The following is a 26,872-nucleotide window of genomic DNA, read 5'->3' on the forward strand; positions in this document are numbered from 1 at the left end:
TATTTTCAAAAAATGAGCAAAAATCTTCCCAAAAAAATCCTAAAATCATCTAAAGTGATTCCATATATATCAGTAAAACTTCTAATATTTTCTTTAAGAACATTCACATAATAATCTACCAAAATCCAGTGAATTTTGCATTTAGCATTTCTTTTTTTCCACCAAAAAAATGTTAAAAAATTTCCCAAAAATGTTGAAAATGTGGACATCGAAGTTTCACTGTGAAAACATATTTTTTACCACATTTTCAAACTTCAAACTGGGTCAATTTGACCCACAGGACGACACGAAGATTAAACAATGTGGATTTCAGTGTTCTAAATGTAGAAAAAGACCCTGAAGGCATCGATGAGCCTCAACAGGCGTCTCCACAGATCATATTGTTCTGTTCGGTTTGTAAATGTGCTTCAGGTGGTTTTATTGAAATGAAGCCAGTTAACAATCAAGTCTTACTTCTTTTTACTGCTTCCAGACAAACGTTGGTGAAGCGTTCCTCTCATGTATCAGCTGGAGTTGAACTGTTGCTGCTCTGGTTTTCCTCCCACAATGTTGTGTTTTCATTTTCAGGAAATAAATTATCAAGAAATTCACCCAAAAACTGTGCCTGATTTCCTGTTGACCTCCAGGATGGGAACCAATACATCATAAAAATGAGCTAAAAGTCCATTTTTGTTGAGAATCAGAATCAATAATTACAGTGTTTTCATGTAAAAAGAGAAATATAAGTTTGTACAGTGTGATATGACCCTTTGGAGCTGACCTACCTTTGTTTTTCTACAGATTAACCCTCAGATGCTCCAGTCATTGGAGCTACACTCTTGTATAAGAGTCAATGTGTTTTTACACCATTTTTCTGTCATTTTGGTTCAGAATCATCATTTGAGTTATTGGTTGTATCATGTTTTTGTCCACACATTTCATGTTTGAATCGTGTTTATTTTTTACTTTATAGCCGATTTTTAACATTTTGATCACCGAAAAAGAAGAATATTACACAGAACAGCAATAGAAGTGTCCATTTTGTTGACATTCTTCCACTTTTTTCTCCAAGTTTAATCAGTGATAAAGAGCTTGAGGTACTCATACAAATACTACAATTTCTTCAAAAGTTTAAAAGGTAACTTCCATCCATCATCCATCCATCCATCATCCATCCATCTATCCATCATCCATCCATCCATCCATCTTCTTCCTCTTATCCGGGGTCAGGTCTTGGAGGCAGCAGATGAAGCAGGTCATTCCAGACGTTCCTCCTCCCATTGACTCTTTCCAGCTCTTCTTGGGGGATCCCGAGGCGTTCTCAGGCCAGATGAGATACTTAAAAAGAACCGACGGGGGAGTTCCACCATTCATAACCCTTATGCAAGCGTGCAGTTGTAAATTAAAAAGATTTTGCAGTTTGCTGTGATTCTGTAATGCAGGCGTTCCTGGAAATGAAATGTTTAATCTTGTTTTTTCTGAAGGAATCTTCAAAGAATTTACAAAAGTTGACAAGAAAATAACAAAAACCTATCTGTCTATCTATCTATCTATCTATCTATCTATCTATAGTCTATCTATCTATCTATCTATCTATAGTCTATCTATCTATCTATCTATCTATCTATCTATCTATCTATCTATCTATCTATCTATTTATAGTCTATCTATCTATCTATCTATTTATAGTCTATCTATCTATCTATCTATCTATCTATCTATCTATCTATCTATCTATCTATTTATAGTCTATCTATCTATCTATCTATCTATCTATCTATCTATCTATCTATCTATCTATCTGTGCACATTTAGCCCCTCCCCTCTTTACCTGCAGATATTTTCTCCCACCTGAGGGTCTGGGTGGAGGAGCTGCTCTGATTGGTCGGCGGTGACGTCTGGAGGGAGGTGGGAAGTTATAAATGCAGCCAGGGAGGAAAAAGTTTGTCGTTTGATCAGATTATAACGGTCCGAGCTTCTCCTCACTCCGTGCTCACTCTGCAGCTGCGTTTTTGTCCTTTTTTAAATCCTTCCAAGATGAACAGAGTTATCCTCCAGCTGGTCGCAGTCGGAATCTGCTTTGCAATCGGTAAGATTAAATTCAGATTTATTTATGTAGAAATGCATGTTTTTTTTTTCAAGAGCTTCATAAAATAACACCTCTGTCAAAGCCGTACTTGCTAAAATGTGCAGCTTATTACTCCAGAGGGGATTTTCTAGTAGTATTTTTGTTCTAAATGCAAAATTCTGCAAAATTCACGATTTTTTACATGGAGTTTGGCGTGTACTCGTTTTCTAGGTCACATTCTCACTGCACAGTTGCTGTTTCTACCATAATATTTACCTTTTTTTTTTTTTTTTTTTTAAAATAAAGATAATTATGCTTCATTTTTAGCGTTTTTTTCTCCTGAAAACGGAAATTAGATCCAGTCAAACATGCTTTGTTGGAGTGAGGACTTCACTATTTGCCTTTCAGTGGGAGGATTTGGGAAGTTTTCTAGTGGAGGCTGCAGAGCTGTTCTCAGAATGGGTGTGTTCAAGTCATGTTAGATCCCCAAAACAAGATGTACACAAATCTAGACAGTTAATTTAGCTTTAAAAAGTCAAATAAATCAGTTAAAAGCAGCAAAACAAAAGCAATGGGTAAATTATTGATAAATTAGCTGAAGTTGACAGATAAATAGTTGATTTAGTTGAAAATGATGGATAAATGGTTGAATTTGTTAGCTAAAGATAATGTATAAATAGTTGTTTAGATGGGTAAAGATAATAGATAAGTAGTTGATTAGTTTTCTAAAGATAATGGATAAACGGTTTTTTAGTTATCTAAAGGTACTGGATAAATAGTTGATTGGTTAGCTTAATTTTCATAAAATAATGCCTCTGTCAAAGCCGAATTTGCTGAAAGGTGCAGCTTATTACTCCAGAGAGAATTTTAAAGTAGTATTTTTATTTCAAATGTTTTCCCCAGAAAAATTAATCATTTTTTAAATGGAGTTCGGCGTGTCCTTGTTTTCTAGGTCGGATTCTCACCTGCACCGTTTCTATTTGCACTAGAATATTTACTTTTTTATGCAACTTTTAGATAATTCTGCTACATTTTCAGCATTTTTTCTCCTGAAAACAGAGATTAGATCCAGTCAAACATGCTTTGTTGGAGTAAGGACTTCACTATTTGCCTTTCAGTGGGAGGATTTGGGAAGTTTTCTAGTGGAGGCTGCAGAGCTGTTCTCAGAATGGGTAGCTAAAGATAATGTATAAATAGTTGTTTAGTTAGCTAAAGATAATAGATAAATAGTTGTTTAGTTAGCTAAAGATAATGTATAAATAGTTGTTTAGTTAGCTAAAGATAATGTATAAATAGTTGTTTAGTTAGTTAAAGATAATAGATAAATAGTTGTTTAGGTAGCGAAAGATAATGTATAAATAGTTGTTTAGTTAGCTAAAGATAATGTATAAATAGTTGTTTAGTTAGCTAAAGATAATGTATAAATAGTTGTTTAGTTAGCTAAAGATAATAGATAAATAGTTGTTTAGTTAGCTAAAGATAATGTATAAATAGTTGTTTAGTTAGCTAAAGATAATGTATAAATAGTTGTTTAGTTAGCTAAAGATAATGGATAAATAGTTGTTTAGTTAGCTAAAGCTAATGTATAAATAGTTGTTTAGTTAGCTAAAGCTAATGTATAAATAGTTTATTAGTTAGCTAAAGGTAATCGATAAATAGTTTAGTTAGCTGCAGATAATGGATAAATAGTTGTTTAGTTAGCTGAAGGTAATGTATAAATAGTTTATTAGTTAGCTAAAGATTATGGATAAATAGTTGTTTAGTTACCTAAAGCTAATGTATAAATAGTTTATTAGTTACCTAAAGCTAATGTATAAATAGTTTATTAGTTAGCTAAAGATAATGGATAAATAGTTTATTAGTTAGCTAAAGGCAATGGATTGTTAATTTTGCAAAAGTTAACCTAATTAATTAGCTAAAAGTAATGAAGAGTATGAATGGTTTCAACAGCTGAAAATAAAGATAATGCTGGTGAAATGGGTGGTAAAAGTAATGACCAGTTGATTTAGTTAGCTAACAGTATATATAGAGAAAAAGAAGTACATATCAGGAAGCTAAAACAGTGAAGATATTCAGCTAAAGTAGCCTCAGAGTGATATTTTTACAGTCTTATACTGTTTGTGGAAAAAACATTAGGATCCAGCCTTAGACTGTGGGAACCTAAAGGCCCTTTTCACTAGTTTCCAATATTGTATAGATTAATCTGGGCAGATTAATGACTTATTCGGGTAGTCATGTAGAGAGTTTCTGTCCTTTTAGAGGACTCCAGTGTTCCAGATTCAGCAGGGTGAGGTACGGCTTGATGAAATCTGGGAGCAGAGTTTTAGTGTTTACTGTGAACATCCCAGGCTTTGCTGTAATGCTGTTATTACAGGTTGGGGTGAGGCAGCCAGTTTGTGGTGCAGAGACGATCCGTTCAGTTTTTTTCCAGCCGCTATTAAAAGACTGAATTGTGTCCCAACCTGCCAGCTGTTACATGAGAAATTCCTCACCTCGTAACAGTCGAGGCGTTGCCAGAGTCTCAGTTTCCACTTGGATGTATAGTTTCTGCAGGCCGGCCGTTCGGTCTGATGACGGCATTGTGTTTTGTGGCTGTTGTCGTCCAGTTTTCCGTCCCCGGGATCCCGTTAGCCCTGTTGTTTGGGGCTCCTGTTTCAAACCACACCCTTCCCTGTTGGATCCATGTTCCCATCCCGGCTGCTCTCTGTGCTTTCAGGTGACAACTCTGACCTTCAGGTCCTTTCAGCGGTTGGTTTGAGGAGTTGTTTGTGAGAGAAGAATGATTCTTGAATGCAGATAATGACGTGCCAAGGCTTTAGAAGTGACCGCAGGGATCGGTTTGGTGCTTTGAATTTGTGCACTCGGGGGAACACTGGAGGATTTCAGATGGTTCGTTTTTGAAGTCAACATGTTTCAGGCTACTGAGAGGTTTCCCTAAGCACCAGCTGCTGGAAAAATACACAAAAGTACTCACATCTGTGTGGCAGCTGGTTGCTTTTAAATCCAGATGTTGGACTTTACCTGCCTGACTGGTAGAATATAGTGGAATTTGATTTCTTTAAGCCACATTTTGGAGAGTTTCAGATATTTTAACTTCACTTTATGTGGGGTTTGATGCACGGATTTGATCTTTTTATTGAATAATAAACACAAAATAAAGAAATGAAGGGAAAAGAAACAGCAGAACAAGTGAAACCTCAGTGACAATCAGCTAAAAACAAGGGTTTGTTATGAAATTAATGGGCGTGCTGATGTCAAAATCCAACTTTGTGTGTATGCAGTTGTTCTTTCCACCTTAAAGGCGGTGCTGTAAAAGTCAGACAAAAACAACACAAAATATTAGAAAAATGAGACAAAAAATGACAAAAGTGAGACACAAAATGACAAAAAATTTGACAAACGATGAAACAAAACAAAGAGACAGAGAAGTTACAAAGCGACAAAAAAATGGTGAAACGAGACAAAAAAACGACAACAGTGTGAAACAAAACGACAAAAACGATACACAAAATGATGAATAAAGAAAAACACAAAGACAAAAAACACAAGCAAGACAAACAAGAAACACAAAATGACAAAAACAAGAATCAAAACAACAAAAACATGAGACAAACAATCAAAGTCAGACAGAAAAGAAAAAAACAGGACAAAATATTAGAAAAATGACACACAAAATGACAAAAACGAGACATGGAATGACAAAAGCAAGAAACAAAACAACAAAAAAATGAGAGAAACGACAAAACAAAAAAGAGACAAATAATTTGACAAAAGTTAGAAAACGACAAAAAAAAATGGACAAACGACAAAAATTTGACAAAAAATAGACTAACAACACAAGCGAGACAAAAAGGAATCACAAAATGACAAAAACAAGAAAAAAATTACAAAACATGAGACAAACAACAAAAGTCAAACAAAAAACAAGACAAAATACTACAAAAATGAGACAAAAGAACAATGAACAATCTAATATTTTACTTTGTGATCAAAACAACTTGTCATGGTCTAGAAATGATTTTAAATTTATAGTTTTACTAATTTGCAATCTGCAGTTAATGTCTTCTCTGGAATTTTTACACTTTGAGGGCCGGATTGGACCCTCTGGAGGACCGCTTTTGGCCCGCGGGCCTCATGTTGGACACCCCTGGTTTATAATCAACTGGTTAATTGTCCTCCCTTTAATCCTGGCCAGCTACTGCTCTTACCAACTAGAATCTACATCTGAATGTAAACCCAGAGGACTCGACCAGCTACCTGCCCAGGTGCATTTATCTTCCAGCAGGTTCATATCATAATTAACTCTGTTTGCAGACTTTCCTCTCTTCTCAGAAACTTTCCTCTTTTTTTACTCTGCGTCTCTTTTCAACTTTCCGAGCAGCTTTTCCACACTGAGTCACATTTTGGCTCCGGGCATTCCTCATTTTTCTTTGCAGCTGATTCCCACGGGGAGCCGAGGCCGTCAGAAAAAATTAAAAACCCACTAAAGCAGGGGTGTCCCACATGAGGCCCACGGGCCAAAAGCAGTCCTCCAGAGGGTCCAATCCGGCCCTCAAAGTGTAAAAATTCCAGAGAAGACATTAACTGCAGATTGTAAATTAGCAAAACTATAAATTTAAAATCATTTCTAGATCATGACAAGTTGTTTTGATCAAAAAGTAAAATACTAGATTGTTCTTTTGTGTCTCATTTTTGTAATATTTTGTCCTGTTTTTGTTCTTTTTTATCTGACTTTTGTCATTTGGATCATAGAGTAAAATACTGTATGTTCAGTTCCAGATGACTAAATGTTGTGTTCCTTTGTAGACACTGTGATCTGAAAGTTGTAATGTGGAAATGATAAACTGAGGATGAATATTGATGAAATTGAATTTATTTTTCTTGAGAAATTTCAGTTTGTTCATGATGTTTAGTAAAAGGATAATTCCTTAAATGTGAACATTTTCAGAATGTACTTTTTTGCATTAAACCAAAGGAAACATTAGGAGTTGTGTTTATTTATTGGTTATTATGCTGTGATTTTACTGATCTCTTGAAGTCACACTGGGCTGAATGTGGAACCTCAACTAAATGAGTTTGACACTCCTGCACTAAAGCGTTTATTGGTGGATCTATTTTTTCTTAATTCTCTTTCAGCTGCTTCCGTGCGTCACACACAAATCCAGTCTTGTTGACACCCTTAATAGCGGACGCTCAAAAACATCGCTTGTTTCATCAGAACTATTTTAAAATCTTTTGCAACAACGACGCCTTCGGGTCTGAGTCCTGCCCAGATGATCAGAGAGGACGCCACGCCTGATATGCATTATCTCCCACAACAGAGCCGTTATTTGTCACTAATCAGCTTTACTGTTCTTGTTCCTACCCGGTATTAGATTTCACATGATTTTAATCAGAGCAGCTGTTATTTTTCTTGCTCCGTCTTGTGTTTCCGTCTGTGGTTTGTGTTCTGCATATTGGAAATTGAGGCTCTGGAGCCTGCAGTTTTAGGAACTTAGCAGCGGAGGGCGGCAAAAGACTGTTAGTGCATGTCTATGAGCCACACCTGAAGGTTCAATCAGGTTTCACAATAGATGGCAAAGGCAGAGAGAGTAGAAACATGTAGACTAGGGGTGTTAAACTCATTTAGTTCAGGTTCCACATTCAGCCCAGTTTGATCTCCAGTGGACCGGACCAGTAAAACCACAACATAAAAACCTAGAAATAACCATAATTCCAATTCCATTCACAGATGGAACTGAACAATGTAGTATTTTTGTTTATGATCAAAACGACAAAAGTCAGACGAAAAACAACAAAAACAAGACAAAATTTTACAAAAATCAGACGCAAAATGACAAAAACGAGAAAAAAAGACAAAAACTTTGACAAATGACACAAAACAAAAAAAGAGACAAAAACTTGGACAAAAATGTTATAAAGTGACAAAAAATTACACAAATGAGACCAAAAATGACAAAAGCAAGAAACAAAACAACAAAAAAGTAGACTAACACAATCGAGACAGAAAAAACACACAAAACGACACACAAAACAACGAATAAAAATGAGATAAAAATCACGTGAGACAAAAAGAAAACACAAAACGACAAAAACGAGATAAATGACAAAAATCAGACAAAAAAACCCCAAAAACCAGACAAAATGTTACAAAAATGAGACACAAAATGACAAAAGAACAATGAACAATCTAAAATTTTACTTTATGATCAAAACAACTTGTCATGGTCTAGAAATGATTTTAAATTTATAGTTTTACTAATTTACAATCTGCAGTTAATGTCTTCTCTGGAATTTTTACACTTTGAGGACCGGATTGGACCCTCTGGAGGACCACTTTTGGCCCACGGCCGGATGTTGGACACCCCTGATGTGGACTTAATGTTTCTTAACAAAGAATAACTCACTGTTTACTATTTCTGACCCATTTTTGAGAGCTTCTTGTAAACAAATCACTGCACTTAAACTGTAAAATCCACTGTATGTGTCACAAATCTTAATATTTTTTCATACATAGTCAAAATAAAGTTCCAAAATGAGCACAATAGTTGACATAATCCATCTTCAGGAAGATTTTCTCAAAGTTACAGTCGAGTATCTTCAGTATAAGTGAAATAATGAACCTAAAGGACATAAAATGCAGGAAACTTTCAACTGTCCTGTTTCTAATTGATTCTGATGAATGTTCCATTTTGCAGGGCAGGAAGCCTCACTAATGCCTTCTATTACAGCTCTGAGGTTTTCTACTTTTACATTTCCTGCCACTTAATCCTAAACTGCTAAATGAGAGCGGGAAATACGCTGCATCGATTCGACAGCGTCTTGTTTTTACGTGCAGCACTTCATCGGCTAATGGATTCTAATCCATCTCTAGGATGTCTCTGATTAAAAAAATAATAATTACCCATTTAGTGGTTTTTATCAGTCACTTTATTTGTCCACAAACTCTGAATCATTTAACAGTGGGGAAAAATGTAAAACAAAAAAGCAAATGATGAGGAAAATTCAGGAAACACTTTACTACAATTTCAGCAATATTATGCCTCAGTTTATCATTTACTCATTACAACTTCTAGATCACAAAGTGTCTACAAAGGAACACAACATTTAGTTACAGCTATCTGGAACTGAAAGATATAGTATTTTATTTTAAAAAAGACAAAACTCAACAAAAACAAGACAAAATATTACAAAAGTCAGTCACAAAATGACAAAAAATGAGACAAACGACATGAAGCAAAACAAAAAATGAGACAGAAAATTTAGAAAGCAACAAAAAATGGACAATAGTGAGGAAAAAATGACAAACAATAGACTAACAACACAAGCAAGACAACAAGGAAACACAAAGACAAAATGAGACACAAATCGACAAAAGATTAGACTAAACACGAAACAAAACAAAAAAGTGACAAAAAATTAGACAAACAAGTTATAGTGCGACAAAAAAATGGACAAACGACAAAAATTAGACAACAGCATGAAACAATACGACGAAAACGACACACAAAACAACGAATAAAGCAAAACACAAAATGACAAAAATGAGACCGAAAACACAAGTGAGACAAAAGGGAAACACAAAACGACAAAAAATTAGACAAATGAAACAAAACACGAAACAAAAGGAAAGAGACAAAAAAATTAAACAAGAGTTAGAAAGCGACAAAAAAATGGACAAAGGACAAAAATTAGACAAAAGAATCACAAAAGCCAGAAAAAATGCCAAAAATAAACTAACAACACAAATGAGACAAAAAGGAAAAACAAAATGCCAAAAACATGAAACAAACGACAAAAGTCAGACCAAAAACAAGATAAAATATTAGAAAAATGAGACACAAAATGACAAATAATTAGACAAACAACACGAAACAAAACAAGAGACAAAAAATTTGACAAAAAATTTAGAAAGCAATAAAAAAATGGACAAAAGTGAGAAAAAAATGACAAAATATAGCCTAACAACACAAGTGAGACAAGGGCACACAAAATGACAAAAACAACAAAAAATGAGACAACACAAAAAAAAATAAAAAGACAAAAAATTTGACAAAAAATTTAGAAAGCACCAAAAAATGGAGAAAAAAAATTACAATAGACGAACAACACAAGCGAAACAAAAAGGAAACGCACAACAAAAACGAGAAATGAAGCAACAAAAACATGAGGAAAAAATGACCAAAATTGGACAAAAAACAACAAAAACAAGACAAAATATTACAAAAACGAGACACAAAACGACAAAAGAACAATCTAGTATTTTATTTTATGATCAAAACAACTTGTCATGGTCTAGAAATGATTTTAAATTTATAGTCTTACTAATTTACAATTGTCAGTTAATGTCTTCTCTTGAATTTTTACACTTTGAGGACCGGATTGGACTCTCTGGAGGACCGCTTTTGGCCCTCGGGCCTCATGTTTGACACCCCTGGTTTATAATCAACTGGTTAATTAATCTACAGCTATTCTAATGATTGATTCATTGGTTTTGGGTGATTTTTTTTTTTTTTTTTTAAGAATAAAGTCCACATTCTCTGGTTTTATCTTGTTAAAATTTAGTATTTTCTGGATTCTTTTCTCCTCCATAAATATCGTCGAGACAAAACAAGATATTTAAAGGCTTCAGGCCACGTTGAATCACCACCACTAATGGATCAGTCAAAATAATAAACAACAGATTCACTGACAATGAGAATTATTAGTTTCAGCCCTACACGTGTACAGTCATCAGTAATTATGACTTATTCTAGTATCTCTTGTTTATAGTTTACACAACGACTTCCACAGATAGACTGACAAACATCTGCATTATAGCGTGTTTTAAACCATCAATGTATAAAACTGGTTTATTTCAGCCTAAAAAAATACATTCTAGGTGTCGATTATCAGATTTGCTGTTCCAAAATTCGTTAAAAACTGATTCCGGATTAAAACTGAAATGTAGATTTGGTTGCTAATAATTGACTGTAACGGAGCTCAACAACACCTAAAGTGATCATTTTTGTCAGGATTGTCGTATAGGGGAGCTGATAAAGTGGGTAAGTGAAGGATCTGAGTCATTGCTAGTTGAAAATAGGATCTTAGGTGTGTCCGTTGCACCTGTAATGACGGAGACGTAACATTTTCTAATCCGTGCTCCTTTCATGCTGCACTGCGTTTGAACCCAGACCAGTCGGATAAGATGGCTTTAAAGTGCACAGAAGAGGCTGATTATCTGACTATCTGATCCTAAAACATGTAGAAGAGCTGCTTCTTGAATGCCAATCCTCTGAGCTGGGTGTCAGAAAGGACTGACTGCTTCTACTTTTGTGCACTTTCTCGTGTTTTTTGCCCAGAGGCTGCTCTGTCAAGAAACGTGTGAAAAAGGTGCATTGAAGGAAGCAGTTCTGTCGTAAATAAAGCTTCACTCTTCGCCTGTAGCTTCACCCTCATCTTGAGCAACACGGATCTGTTGTAAATGTTGTGTTTGTGGATGCCTCGACAGTGTGGAGGATCAGGTCGGACTGGGTTTTACCCAACACGTCTGAGAGTGTTACGCATAAATGTCCCGAGGTGTGGCAACACAGTCACATGACACTTTAATCTCCAGCAGTTTAGCTGAAGAACTGCGTGTCTTCATTTTCCTGGGTTTCTGTTTTAGCCTGCCGACTCGTGAAGCTCAATCAGAGACTCGTGGGGAAATTTCTGACCCAGTTTTAGCTGCATGTTTTCCCATTTTAGAGACATTTTATGCTCCTCAAATAAATAACTCTTAGTTTTATGAGCAAATAAATAAATAAAATAAACAAACAAACAAATAAAACATATCTATATATATATATATATATATATATATATATATAGTTTATTTTATTTATGTTTTGCTCATTTTTTTCTATATTTGGGTCTTACAGAGTTAAGACCTTTGACAGCTTAAACATGCAGCATGGAGACAATCAAACAAGCTATAGGAGTCAGTTAAAAATAAGTAGTAAAAATAACAATAAATTAAAAGAATAATTAGCTAGATTAGTATGCAACTCAAACAAGGGAACTGGGCAGTTTGAATATTAAAGAACAAGACTGAGGGTTAAAATTAAAAGTACAAAAAAATTGAGAATTAAAGAACTACAGAGACGACATCACATCAAAGAACCAGGCAGCTAAAAGTAAAATAAAACAAGAGAACATCTAAAATAAACAGGACACAATACAGAATAAAACACTAAAACTAATTAAAGCTAAAAGTAAACCTCACATAAAAGCAGGTCTATAAAAGTGGGTTTTCAGAAAGATTATATATAAAAAAAAGGAAGCAGCAGGAGTTGATGTAAGAATGTTACAAGAAGCCTCTAAGTTGCCACCTGACTTTCCACAGGTGTAACCGAAACCAGCGGGACAGGGTGTGGTGCTCTTTCATTGTGTGTACAAATCTCTGTGTTTTTTTACCTGTGGTGATACTGAATAGGTATTATCTCTAAATAACGTTGTCGAAATTAGGCTCTCACACAGCGACATCATTGTTTTAGTTTTAATTAAATTTTCTAATGTTTTCCGGTTCAGATTAATCCATGAGGAGGAGTAACTCAACTGAGATGTTGAGTAATCCGGTGAAATATGTGAAAGTGTCAAAAGAACAACAATGATGTGATGGAGGAGGCTTTCTTTCCCATGATGCACTCAGCTGGAAAAAATGGGGATGACTCAGCTCAGCAAATATCACAGTAATATAGCAATACATCTCTAGAAAAGGTATTTTTTCAAATACCAAGTCAGTTTTTCTCCTTTCAAGTCTTTATTTAAAGACATCAAATCAGATTTTGTTCCTGAAGTCTGACAAATAAAATTGGGAGTTTTTGCTGTGTTCCTCACAGTAAATTGACTAACTGATCATCATAATAGCAACTTAAATAATGTCTATGGGCGTATTATGTCAGGTAATTTTTCAAAATGTAGATATCCGATAATATTGGTGCCCAATATTGGCATAAAAATGTAATATCGGTCAATATTGTTATCTGGGTTTTTTTGGCCTGTCATGAAAACCGATGAAATAATGTCTGGATTCCACTGGCATTTACCGACTCATAGAGGGAGGGAGAGTGGGAACTGTTGTGTTTGAGACAATTTAAAAAAAGGCATGAATATCTAATTTTTTCCATAACTTAAGTTGAAAAAGTTTTCTTATTTTGCACAGACAATGTTTACATTTGAAAAGCCTTATTGCATTTGAGAATGCATCCAGTGGGGCATCACAATAAAATGAGGCATGATGTGTTAATTCCACCACAGGAGATATGTGATGTTACCTAAAATTAGTTAAATAGCCCACAGATATCAGTATCGGTTGATATTAGAATTGGAAATTGAGAGTTGGACAATATCGACATATCGGTTATTGCAAAAAGCCAATATTGGACATCCCTATTTCAAAATTATCTGAACTTTTAGATAAAATGATTAACCCAGAAAACAACTAGCAGAATAACTGCTAATGAGAGCTAATTTTCAGTTGCAGGCGGAAACTATTTCAATAATATTGGCAGAAACTACACAGAACTTAAATTCGCAAGCAGTAAAACACAAATCACTTCAGTGTTCTTTAATTAATTGCTATTAAACTGGTTATTACCAATAAAACAAAATGATTTACTTACATTTACGATGTGAAGGAGATCAGACAGATATGGAGAGCCGAGGTTGTGGATGGCCTTGAATGCATACAGGAGGATTTTGAAATCTATTCTGGATTTGACAGGGAACCAGTGGAGCTGCTGTAGGATGGGGGTGATGTGATGAAATGAGGGGATGTTGGAGAGTTCTGGACCAGTTCAAGCTTCTGGAGGGATTTGTGAAGGAGACCAAAGAGGAGAGAGTTGCAGTAGTCTAGGCAGGAAGTAATTAGGCTGTGGATCAGGATAGAGGTAGTATGGGGGATGAGGGAGGTGTTGCGGCTAAGCCAATGCTTGAAACCCCTGATTTACCACCAGGATTTAAAAAGTTGACGCGCTGACAAACTTTACCACATCTAATGAAGAGAGCCAAGACAAATGCTTGCGGTTCCAATAATCTATGCTTTTATTGTTCTAAACAATTGTAGTTCAACAGTCTTCGTCTAAAACAAACAATTTATCATTTTGCTTCTTTAGCGGCTTCTTCGGCGGTCAAAACTGTTTTTCCTTTCAGGCGGAACACCTGCCCAGACAAAGATTGGTTCCTATTTATAATATAATGCGCTCATTGGTTCCTACAGGAGGGACGGAGATGGAAATATGCAGACTGGGTAATGTTCTTGATATGAGATTGGAAGGAAAATGAGGAATCGAGGATGACCCCCAGACTCTTAACTTGACGGGAGAGGGGAACTGAGGAGCTGTCGATAGTGAGGGAAAAGAGATCAGCATTGGTACAAAGCCACTATTTAAGTGCAAGACTTTCAAGTATCTAGGGAGTACCGTTTCAGAGAATGCTAAGCTGGAGGACAAAATATCTCTCAGAATGCGAAGATCGAGCGCTGTGTTTGGAAACTTGAGGGAGAGACTGTGGAACTATCGACATGTCTATCCATGTGAAAGGCAAAGTGTACAGAGCAACAATACTGGCTACTCTATTGTACGGTGCTGAAACTTGGACTGTCTACAGAGTGCAGATAAAGAAACTCCACGCATGCATGATGAGACACCTTCAACGTATAATGAACATCTCATGGAGAGACAAGATAACCAACATAGAAGTGTTGAAACGAGCTGCTCCACCATCAGTGGAGGACATGTTCATACAGATGATCCTGAGATGGCTTGGACATGTTGAGAGGATGGACTACCAGGGCACAAGGGCAAACACAATCAGGGTAGACCAAGGCTCAGATTAAAAGACACTGTGAAAAGTAACTTGAAGAAGCTGGGTATAGATAAAAGATCCTGGCAGCTGAAGGCTAAAGACAGAGCTGTGTGGAGGAATCTGATCAGGCCTAAATGAAACAGTCACTATCGCCAAGACAGACTGCTATGATGATGAGTTTTAGTTTTAGTTTTAGTTTTAGTTTTGAGGTGAACCAGGATTTTATTTCAGACAGGTAGTTGGTGAGGGAAGAGGGTGGGATTGTTGAGTAGGGTTTGTTGGATAGGTAGAGGTGGGTGTCATCAATGTAGCAGTGGAAATGAATATTGTGTTTACGGAAGATATTGCTGAGGGGAAGGAGATAGGTGATGAAAAGAAGGGGTCCAAGGATGGAGCCCTGGGGAACACCTGAAGAGACGGGGGAGGGCAGGGAACAGAAGGATTTGAGTTGGAAACAGGGAGTTCAGCCTGAGAGATATGAGTAAAACTCTATCCATCTATCCATCTATCCATCTATCCATCCATCCATCCATCCATCCATCCATCCATCCATCCATCCATCCATCCATCCATCCATCATCAGCTGCTTAAGAAATTATTACATTTCACTACTTTTTTGCAATTATCATTCTAATTTCTCCTGCAGTATTTCATTTTTGTGTATTATTTCTTTACTGTGTCAGAATGACTGCCTGTTTTGCTTCTTATTTTAGTCTAATTTTAGCTTACTTATTATTCTTAGTAATGTCATCTACTTTTATTGCTGCTGGAGTTGTCACGGTATGTAATGTAGTTTTGTAAGCAATACCTACCTTCTGTATACTGACTTTTGCACCACTTCTTCCTTTTACATCATTTAATCCTGTTTATAAATTCTCGCCATGTCACTACAAATAACTACATGAAGTTACTCGATTGTGAAAGCGTACTTGGCAGTAAAACTGATTCTGATTTGTTGATCACACTGAGAATATAAGATGCTCATTAAAAATGACTTCTGCATGTCAGTCATGAGACATTGGCATTAAAACCGGAGCGACGGCTTTCTGTCAGCAGTTTCCCTGTACACAGAGCTTCAGCCTCACAACGACTGCTTCGCTTTGGGCTTGGTGTCACCGTGGCAACAGCGAAATCGAGGTTTTGTCTTTGTGGCAACTTGAATAGTAAAGTCTGCGAAACCAGTTCTGAATAAAAGAAATTCATACAACAGATATCTGACAGCTGGGATCGTTCTGTTGTGTTTGGATTGAGTCCAACGTTACAAAAACAAACATCTTCCAGTTTCCGTGTTCCTGAGAGGTGTTAATATGATTGATTACACATGTACCATAATTCCATCTAACCTCAAGCAGTTGCTCTGAACCTCGCCTCACTTTATGTCTGACAGATGAACATGTTCACTGGCCGATTATGACGCTGTTTATTTAGTCTTTCCAGTACTGTCACTGCTAATCCTCTGAAACCATGGCGGCCACTGGGTTGGTTTTATTTGCTTTTTTGCTCACACCCTACGTATTCACTAGATTCAACTCCCTCTGCTCAGTTATTTCTGTCAGGAAAATTCTCCAGTGGAGTCCTGACATCTCCAAATGAATACTCAGAGTCGTCTCTAAAGTCAAAGGAACCACATGAACAGAACACAGTCTGGACAAGCGACTGACAGTAAAAAGAAACGGCTTAGCTTTTATACAGGCACATAAACAAGTCGCAGTGGTATTATCAGTTTCTGAGCAGCCAGTTTCAACCAACTTGTTACATTTTCATGGCCAAAGTTAGTCATGGAAATTTACTGAGTACATTGGGTTACATGAGTTCACAGTAGTTTAAAGTCATAAAGAGCATTGTCAGATGTGTGATAATTGTCGAATTTGTACGCTAATTTTGCCCTTTGTGCAATATATTTTGAATAATGCCAAAAATCTCATAATGTACGATAATTTGGTGACTTTGTTTTGCTTAATATTAGTACTGTAATCACTCTTGTGTTCGTATACGAATCAATCAGATCTCCATTCATTTCTCTGTGTTTGCTAAACTCCTCCTATTTGCTGAGCTCCTGCTGTTTTTTCCCCCATCCAGAATTTGCCTTAAAAAATAAATAACACTAACTGGCGCTTTAGTTGTTTGACTATGTTGATGTATGTAGAAATTCAGATGTTGCACAGGATTATTCTACATGAAAGGAAGTACACATATTTGCACGTTCTGCTTCAGTTTATTTACAATATTTGGATATTTTTATACAAGTTGCCTTCAAAATATTCTCCTTTTATAACCATTGGACTGTGTCAGTTATCCATTGTAAAACCAGAAACCCACTGGTGTTACAGCTTCACTAACCTAGCATGAAGGTAAATAAAATACAACATGAGCAACTGTACAGAAAACAGTAAATACATGTCTAGATTCTCCTGGTTAGGATTCATGTACCATAATTTTCCTCAAAACTGTGACAATTTTAAACCAAAAACTTTAACATTTCCCATCTGGCAACCATGTATTGTACAACTATAGCCTTCATGGACAGAGTTTTTTAAAAGAGAGGTCTGTACCCTACTATTGGTGTGAAATAAACTACAAACATCGGAACGTTTGTTGTCCTTACGTCATTACACTCTCCAGTAGTGGTAAAAGCCCATAGAGTTGTTCCACTTCATCCCTGTTATATTTAACCAAGTTAAACAAGCCGACTGTGGTGTGGTCAGATTTGAAAAGATTTTTCATAAAACCAAGATCACAAATTGCAACTGTGTTAAATTACACCTACAAAACATTAGATACACAAACTTACATGTGCTGTTACACAACCAGTCCAAACTATACTTGTGAATGCTAATGGAAAAGCACATTCTTATTGGTTTATTATGTATAACCAAAAACATTGTACTTATGTGTGTTCAGGCACACGGTATACAGTTAATATGTAGGATAAGAGATGTTATGAGACAGAGAATTGTCACTTTACGATTTCTGAATAGAAATGTAAGGGAGAATTTTGGTGGTTGATGGGTCAATGACACTTGTCCCACAGTTTCCTGCCAAAAAGCCAAATATCTGCACTGTAACAGCCTAACTGGAAACATCCAAGTAGTTGTGTTGTTGTAGTGACCCGGCATGTTGTTGTAAAACTGCGTGTCCATTGTAGAAGCATAAGCTTCAAGGAAATAATTCTTATTTGGGGGCATTCAGAGCAGTTTTTATCTGATTTGACCGATTCTATACATGCGGTTTTGCAGGATCTCTTCCCATCCTTTTAGATAGAAACCTGGCCTGAAATATTCTAAGACATTACCAAGATGGCTGAGGAGTGGTGAAACTTGCTTATAAGGACTTTGGTAATGTGTAACTGGGATGGAGTGCAAGTCTTACAAATACTTGGCTTGGAAAATACAGTTTCCGAGCCAAAGGAAATAATTTGAGTTATACCGGACAGACTAATTTCCAGCGGTCGATGTATTTCTTGTTTTAATAAATTTGACTTCCTGCTTGGCTTAACTCACAGGTGTGGTATGTTGTATGTATGCAGTACACCGTATTCCTGCCTCTTTCATGTGAGCTGACGTAGTTCTAACATCTTGGGTTGATGACTACCTTTTAGACCAGCTTTTGTCAACACACCATGTCTGTAAACCCACCTCAGAGTTCCCATAGTGCAAACTAATGGTTTGTCTTTACCGTTTGTACATAGGGGTAGTATTATCTGTAGTCCCACATGCTCCTTGTTATTCTACGTCTGTGAAGTAATCACAGCTCAGGTCTTTTGAGATCAAGCTCAGTGTTTGTTTTAGGGGGTTTTACATTGTGTACAAGAAACAACCCCCTATTATCTACAAAAAAAACTCAATGGGAGGAAGCGTTTTCATGATGACGTTGGGACTAGGAGGCGTTTTACGATTCGAATAATGGTTTGTTGTTGAGCAAGGGGGAAAAACTTTGTAATGGGTGGAAAAATTTGACAAACCATTGGAACAGTGATGGGCTGTACACATTAAATAAGTGTCATATATATATAAAGTTCAGTGGGATTATAATGGTAAATAAATGATAAGTATCATAAGTTGAGTTTCAGGCTAAACAGGAAATGCCAGCAAGCCCTAAAACTCCTCTGTGCTACATGTCAAAGGTCACCCATTCGTCTCAGTTTACTATCTTTGACCTCAGTTGATCAAGTAAACCCTTTTTCTAAATGTCAGACCTGAGTGAATGACAAACAATGAAAGAGTCTCAGTGCTCAGCCTCCATTTGACAGCAACATGAGAAGATGTTTACTAAGAATGCAGATGTATTCTCAGCCCACATTTAAACCACCTAATTATAGCCTGCTGCAAACCAATTTAGACTAATCCTACTGTTCTCCCCTTCTTTTCCCTCTTTGCCATCATTTCTCTGCATCTCCGTCCTCCCTTCATTTCCAACTGTCTCTTGATTTCAGGTCAAGCTCTGGAGTGCTACAAATGCAAGATTGGCATTGGGGAGCTGTGCATAACGTCTAAAACCACATGTCCCAGTGGGGAACACTGCTTCAGTGGTGAAGGAAAAGCAGGTAAGAAGCTCAGTAGCTAAAAATCTGACCGGACGACATTCTTCTAAAGAAGCGTGTTGTCAGTTGTCTCATAAAACCCCTCCAGCTACATTTTCCAAATGCGCTGCTGGGTAACAATAAGGGAGGGGGACATGACGGGAACAGTTACTTCCTTATTGAGTCCATCAATCAAGAACAAACTGAATTTACTGCATTTTTTAAGCTCATACTTTCCAAGCAGGGTCGCCTCAAGGATTAGGGGATCATAGAACAACTCAGCTGATTAACTAGCGAACTATGATGATGTCCTTCAACACAAGTCAGTTGTAAGTTAGTTTACTAAGACCAAGTGTTGTCGAGGAGTACATGAAAACAAGTTGAAATGGCCAGCTAGAAGTAATGAAAGTGTGGAAATAGGATATAAACGAGAGCAAGAGCTTATAGTAAAATGACTATAGCTGAAAATAAATTCATAGATGTTGAAATAGTTAAGAGTAATGAAGCAGAAATAGTTAACTAAAAGTAATAAGTTGGTATTTAAAAGTCTTTGATAAGTGTTTGAAATGGTTAGCAAGAAGTAATAATATAGAAGAAACGGTTACATGAAAGTAATGAACAATGGCAAAAGCTAAAAGTAAAATGATTACTCAATGGACAACCAAAAGTATATGGATAAAAGGTTGAAATGCCTAAAAGTATGATTTAAAAAGATAGCGAAAAGTAATGAAACCTAATGAATAATTAAAACTAATAAAACAGATGTAGTTAGCTAAAAGTCCTGGATAATGACTTGAAATAGCTGGCTAAAAGTAATAAGAAGCTATGGATATACAGTTAAATAGTTAGATAAATGTAATGGGACAGAAGTAGCTAGCTTACTAGATATGGTTTGCTAACAGTAATAAATGATAGAGAAGCTAAAAGTAAAACAGTTAGCTATAGTTAGCTAACTAAAAAGTAATGGGTATATAGTTAATTAGTTAGCTAAATGTAATGGGACAGAAGTAGCTAGCTAAATGATATGGTTCGCTAGCAGTTGTAAATGATTGAGAAGCTATAAGTACAATAGTCAGCTGTAGTTAGCTAACTCAAAAGTAATGGATATATAGTTAAATAGTTAGCTAAATGTGATGAACAGAAGTAACTAGCTAAACGATATGGTGTGCTAACTGTAATAAAGGATTGACAAGCTAAAAGTAGAATAGTTAGCTATAGTTAGCCAACTAAAAAGTAATGGATATATAGTTAAATAGTTGGCTAAATGTAATGGAACAGAAGTAGTTAACTAAGAGTCCTGGATAACTAATTGAAATAGTTCTCCAAAAGCAATAAAGTATTGAAAAGCTGCTAGTTAAAAGTGATGAAATTAATTAGTTGGCTAAAATTAAGAAAGTAGCAATCAACAATTGCAAAAAGCTAAAAGTAAAATAGCTGGCAACAAAGTAATGAATAAACTATTGAAATGGTTAGCTAAATGTAATGAACAGAGTTGAAATAATTGCTAAATGTAATGAAATAATTGAAGCAGATGATTAGAAAACATGGATAACAAGAAATATTGTCATTAGCTAAGTAGTTTGTTAAGAATAATGGGGTTAAACATATTTCCTTACAAACTATGTTGTATTTACATGCAGGAGTTATGTGCCTGCACAGTCTGAAAATGAAAATTCATCATGGGAACTATCAGTTGCACCTCTACGCACTCACTTTTCTTCTTTATGTTTGATATTTCAAGTGTAACAGATCACAGATTTGCCTCTTAGTGGATGGGTGTTAAGACTGGGAGGTTAATGTACACTAAACATGCTAGGTGTCTGGGTGAAAAGAGTCCAACCACTTTCTCAGCGTAAAATAACTTAAGGAATATCAATATATACAACATTTTTCCAAGTGGCCACAGGTGGTGCAAACCAAAAAGAGTGGCTCTGCATACTATGATATTTTATAACTATTTCCATACCTGTCTTCTATATGTTTTGTGGAAACACAGCCTGCACTTCAGCCGAGTTCAGCTGAAAAGTCCTTGAATTTGCACAATGTTACTGCAAATGGTTTATTTTTTGGAACATTTTTGAATGAGACATGTAAAATCCTTTATTAAATATCACAATTATTAGATTAGATTTGGTCAGTTTTTCTCAATGAAACCAAAATTAGACATGATTAGTTTAAGAATCATTGGAAAGTTGAACATCTTCCTGTTTGTACAGTTTTTTGCTTTGATAAATTTTGTCACTTAAAACCATAAACTGACCAACTTTTCAAACCTGCAGATGGGTTTTTGTGATTCAGAGGGTTAATGTAGGAGTCTGCTGATGATCTGTGGTTGCCGGAAATGATTGTAGAGAGTTAAAACCAAACAAAACAGTCATTCTCTCATTATTATCATCTCCATCCTAAAGTGGAGATACACAAATATGGACATCTCTGCCATAGAGTTTGACTGTTGTCCAACAAATAATGACTGAGCCACACTGATGTTGGAACATTTTAAAAACTACAGTGTCCGGACGTTTAAAGGTTCAGTAGGATCAAATGACAGCAGATTGGTCTAAAGACCTCTACACACTGTGCGATTTTAACAATCTTGTAAGTTCACAGCTCGCTACACCGTACGACATGAATCTAAGAATCTTTGGGCTGAATCTCAGCCTACGATGTATTACGTGAATGCACAAGAGTAAAACGTGATGAGTGTGCGCCGTCCATCCATGAAAAATTAACAACCGAAGCATAAACGGAGCTCCTACAATCACAGGGAAACTAGCCAAACATGAACGGAGTCCTCGCCCTGCTGACATTTATGTGTTTGGAGAGAAATATGGGAATACGGACGCGGTCATGACTCGGAAATAAAATGCTCTGTCCTTTTTTGTCCAGTTGTGGTATAAGCTGGTGGACATGTCAAAAAGGCTTCTGCTGCCACAACTCTACCAGGCTGTCTTCTTTGTTTAAATCCTACATACTTGTTTTGATGCATTTTGTTGCCACAAATCATCTGTTTGGGTTTAGCTCCAGTGTTGCACTGATCTGTACGTCATTTCATCCTGCATTTCTATTGGTTAGTTAGTTGACGTAGGTCTGACACTGTCAGAATTTTATGGCAGCTTGTCTTTGGTCACCATGACAACGGCCGTCCTTGGACCTGTCTCACAGCGCGATGTAGGACCACTGATTTAGAGCCACAACCAAAGATATCGCCAGGATTCTCTGACGATTGTTATATAAATCGCACAGTGTGTAGAGGCCTTTATGCATTGGAGGTTTTGGTTGAGGCAAAATTTTTTGGGGAAAAAATGGGCTTTCTGTTGAAATGTTTGGTGTTGAAATGCTTCTAGTCCAATATGAACCAGCAATGTCCTTGCGCTCCCAGGGGACGGGTCTGCTGACTGTCCCTAGAGTTAAAGACAGTGGGTGTGCGACCTTTTTATTTCCGTGCACCGTCTTTATGGAGCGCTCTTCCATCTGACATTAGGAAAACTTGCTCAGTAGAGGTGTTCAAAGCAAAGCTAAAGACCCACGTGTTCTCTGCTGCATATGAATCCTAACTGTGAGCTACTGTGTCTTCTTAGAGGTTGTCTATTGATTTTATGGCTGTTATTGTGTCATCTCAACCATTGTTTTTATCCGTTATCATTTTATTGTAATTTATCTGTTGCTTGCCCTGTAAAGCACTTTGACTTGAATGTGCTATATAAATAAAGTTATTATTATTATTGTTCAGTGGAAGTTAAACCGTGGAAGTGACAAAGACGGTGCTTGTATGTTTTGTCGCTCCACAGCCGGCTTCGTGGACATCAAGATGAAGGGCTGTCTAGCAGAGGCCAAATGCAACAAGACTGAAGAGGTGAACTTCTCCATCAGCGGGAACACCACCGTCTACTCCATGACCAAGACCTGCTGCAACACTGACCTGTGCAACACCGCCCCCGGCCTCCCCGGGACCCCCGGCCTGATCTTGGCCGTCTCCGCCGTCTCTGCTCTGCTGGTGGCCAACTTTTACTAGAAACAACAGATGACAAATGACCCAAAGTGTACACATAAAACACACACACCCTACTTATTGTACACACACAAGTGCTGCACAGATTAAATTAAATACTCTCCTCAGACACGAGCTGTGCATTTTTAGAACCTCACAGCTTCATTTTGTTCTTTTTTTTTTTGTAAAACTTTGATTGCGTGTTTACTGTCCTTGAGGTGTATTGTATTTTTTTTTGGTTTCACACGTGTTTGTATCGCTTAAAACTCGGTTCCCTCTTGTGTTTCTTTAATTTTTTTTGTACGTACCAGCCCTCGTTTGGCTGTACCGCTGACAGATGAATTAACAATGAGTGTCGAACATTCAGATGATGTCAGCGCAGCTCTGTGGGCGTCAGGAGCTAAATCACATGTTCCAGGTCAGTGAAGGTCATCGCACTATGAAGGAATAGTTTGACACTTCGGACGACGTTGATAACCCTTTGATGCTCAGTGTGGGTCAGGAGAGTCCCATTTTCCACTGGATTTGGATCATTTTTGCCCCATGTTGCACATCAATGTTGTTAAGAATTAGATTGGAAGATTCTTACTCCCTACAGTTTTGTATATTTGATAGAAAGTTGCAGACAGTTAGCTTAGCTTAGCATAAAGACTGGAAACAAGGGGATATAGTTAGGGGTGGACCTGAATATCCGAACATTCGGCCGTTATGGTAGTTTCCGAATATTTATTTTGAGATCCGAATATTTGTATCCCCCACCACCACCACCTCCGTCGGACAATGTCGCGCCATCAGGATTGGACTCGTCCCTTCGTCTCCTTCCCTTCCCCCACGACGGACGTTCCGATCCGAATATTTGGATATTCGTCATTAATTGGGGCCGAATATCCGGAGCCCAGAAATTGCTATTTTGGCCGACCCTAGATATAGTTAGCCTAGCTTGAAATGTCTATCTATAACGCAAGAACAGTAAGTTCTTAAGCTTACTGTTGGAGCTTTAAGGTTTTTGTTTTCATGCTAAGCTAAGCTAACCACGTCTTGGCTCAAAGATTGTCAAACTATTCTTTTCGTTATGCCTTTGACCCACTGTTATATCATGTTTTGGCTCTTTTCCACTAGCACCTACTCGACTCTACTGGGTTTGTGAGGTTTTCCATTAGGACGTAGTACCTGGTACCAGATACTATTTTAGTTCCTACTCGGGCGAGGTTCCAGCCAGCTGAGTGGAGCCGATAATGTGACGTCTACAGAGTGCAGGCCACTGATTGGACAGGGAGTGACAACACTACACAGCATACATATTTTAACCCTTGTGTCGACCTGCGGGTCAATTTGACCCATTTTAAAGTTTGAAAATTTGGAAAATATACATATTTTCACAGTGAAAACTTCCACATTTTCAACATTTTTGGGAAATTTTTGAAATTTTTTTGTACAAAAAAAAAGAAATGTTAAAAAAATGTGTCTTTAAGAACATTCAGAAAAAAATCAACCAAAATCCTGCAAAATTCGCTGGATTTTGGTTGATTTTTTTCTGAATGTTCTTGAAGGAAATATGAGAACTTTAACGGATATATATGTAATCACTTTAGGTATTTTTAGCATTTTTTTTTTTTTAGAAGATTTTTATTCATTTTTTGAAAATTATTTACAATTTTTAAATTTTGTAAAATTTTTGTTTCTTGCCACATTTTTTTTTTTAATAAAATGTTTAAAGGAAACTTTTAAGGAATTTCCATTCCTGAAGATTTTGCAAATTTTTATAAATTTGGGAAATTTTTTGCTGAAGTTTTGGATTTTTTTTCAGACAAAGGAACAATATTTTTTGGTGCCTGTAAAGGAGGACAACAGGAGGGTTAATATCTAACAGCGATAAGTTGCAGTCATTACAGGGTCGTACACGGGACTGATAGATGATGACCGTAGTGAACTAGCATTAGCTGACCCTCATACGTCGTCTTGTTCCTATCTTCTTGTATTCGGCTTCATGCTGCTGTATCGCCTCCCAAACTCTCCTGAGTGTTTCAGCTCGACGCCCTCAGCTTTCTCTGACTCTCTTCTTTTACTTTGAGTCTGACAGAAAGTCGTAGGCCGAGCAGCAGGTGTACCATCACCTCCATGGCCTCCATTGTTGTGTTGAGTTTTGTCACACACAAATGACGTTTACCCTTTTGATGTGCAGTGTGGGTCAGGATTTACCCATTTTCCATTGGATTTGGGTCACTTTTGACCCATGTTGCGCATCAAAAGGTTAAGGAACGTCTGGGCCCCCGTGCTCTGATGACTCCACCCACGATGAGGTGGTACTCAGTGTAATGGAAAACCAGCTAAACCGAGTCGAGTCGAGTAGGTGCTACTGGAAAAGCACCTTTAGAGTCCTACATCTCAAATACCTGTCTAGCAGTTGAAGCTAACAGCTAAACATTTCTACTTCCATTCATTTCACGGTGGTGTTCACTTTATTCGGGTGAAGCTAACAAAATATAAACTTTCCCTTGAGGCTGTGTCTCTTTGTTCAATTCTGCCATCATGTAGTCGCTTTCATATGACGTTAAATCAACTCTGCACATTACTCATAAGCTGTGGGCTGAAAGCTTTTGTGTATCTTGCTATTTTTGAATAGACTGTGTGTATATGTACATCATATATGGGGCTAAGTAGATTCTTTGTAACTGAGGTTGCAGCGATTTTAAAGCTATCAGGGCTTGATCTACATATTATCTGAACACAGACATGAATCACTGCTTAAACTGGAACTTGCGTCATTATTTACAAAACAAACTGAATGTTTTTGTGAAATTTTGTAATGCAGAAAATTTGAAGGATGAATAAAAAAATAAATTACAAACTGGGCGAAAAAAAACAGCTGCTGTGTGGTTTTACTGGTGGTACCTGTCTGAATAAATCACTGCCTCCTATCAAGACCGACTGGTTCTGCAGGTTTTCTAGTGCTCTGATTTCAGATTTTGACACACGACCAGGTTTTTAGTAAATGGCCACTTAAATACGGCATTTCCTGAGTCAGCTGTGGTATAAAGACGGTCATGAGAAAACAGTTTTTCAAATATAAACCAGCCATTTCAACTTTTTGTAATTTCCTGACTTGAGTCTGGAGATTTAATTTTGGTCTTATGTAAGCCTTTTTTCTGATTCACTGTTCACTGCAACACTTAAAACGAGTAATTTCAGTCATTTTTAATTGAAAACGCACAATATTGACTTCTAGCTGCCTGGTTCTTTGGTGTGATGTCATCTCTCTAATCCTTTAATTCTCTAACTTTTTTCAGATTTTTAAATTCTAACTTTTCACCTTCAATCTTATTCTTTAATTTTTAAAACTTTCTAATTCTTTTGTTTGTTATGATTACTAATCTAGCTAATTATTCATTTAGTTATCTTTTTTATTATTTATTATGACTCCCCTTCCTTGTCTCCTATAGCTTGATTGATTCCTGTTGAATGTTTTATCTGTCAAAGCACTTTGAACGCTGTT

The 26,872-nt window shown here is 36.7% G+C and overlaps 1 protein-coding gene across 1 annotated transcript; it reads left to right on the forward strand.

Moving 5' to 3' along the window:
* The first annotated feature begins 1,909 nt into the window (after window positions 1–1,909).
* On the forward strand, window positions 1,910–25,076 carry spaca4l (sperm acrosome associated 4 like). Its single transcript, XM_023290914.3, has 3 exons — window positions 1,910–2,068; window positions 19,305–19,415; window positions 23,180–25,076. Exons 1-3 carry the CDS (start codon window positions 2,017–2,019, stop codon window positions 23,401–23,403), a joined length of 387 nt encoding a protein of 128 aa, XP_023146682.2. The 5' UTR covers window positions 1,910–2,016; the 3' UTR covers window positions 23,404–25,076.
* The last annotated feature ends 1,796 nt before the right edge of the window (window positions 25,077–26,872 follow it).

The sequence above is a fragment of the Amphiprion ocellaris genome, chromosome 15 (genome assembly GCF_022539595.1).
Source record: "Amphiprion ocellaris isolate individual 3 ecotype Okinawa chromosome 15, ASM2253959v1, whole genome shotgun sequence".
NCBI lineage: Eukaryota > Metazoa > Chordata > Actinopteri > Pomacentridae > Amphiprion > Amphiprion ocellaris.

What these genes read in the sequence shown, in the direction of transcription:
- spaca4l (XM_023290914.3), top strand. Translation starts at nt 2,017, where the DNA reads ATGAACAGAGTTATCCTCCAGCTGGTCGCAGTCGGAATCTGCTTTGCA. An exon ending in CGGAATCTGCTTTGCAATCG is followed by an intron (nt 2,069 to 19,304) that starts GTAAGATTAAAT and finishes TCTTGATTTCAG; the next exon opens with GTCAAGCTCTGGAGTGCTAC. An exon ending in CAGTGGTGAAGGAAAAGCAG is followed by an intron (nt 19,416 to 23,179) that starts GTAAGAAGCTCA and finishes GTCGCTCCACAG; the next exon opens with CCGGCTTCGTGGACATCAAG.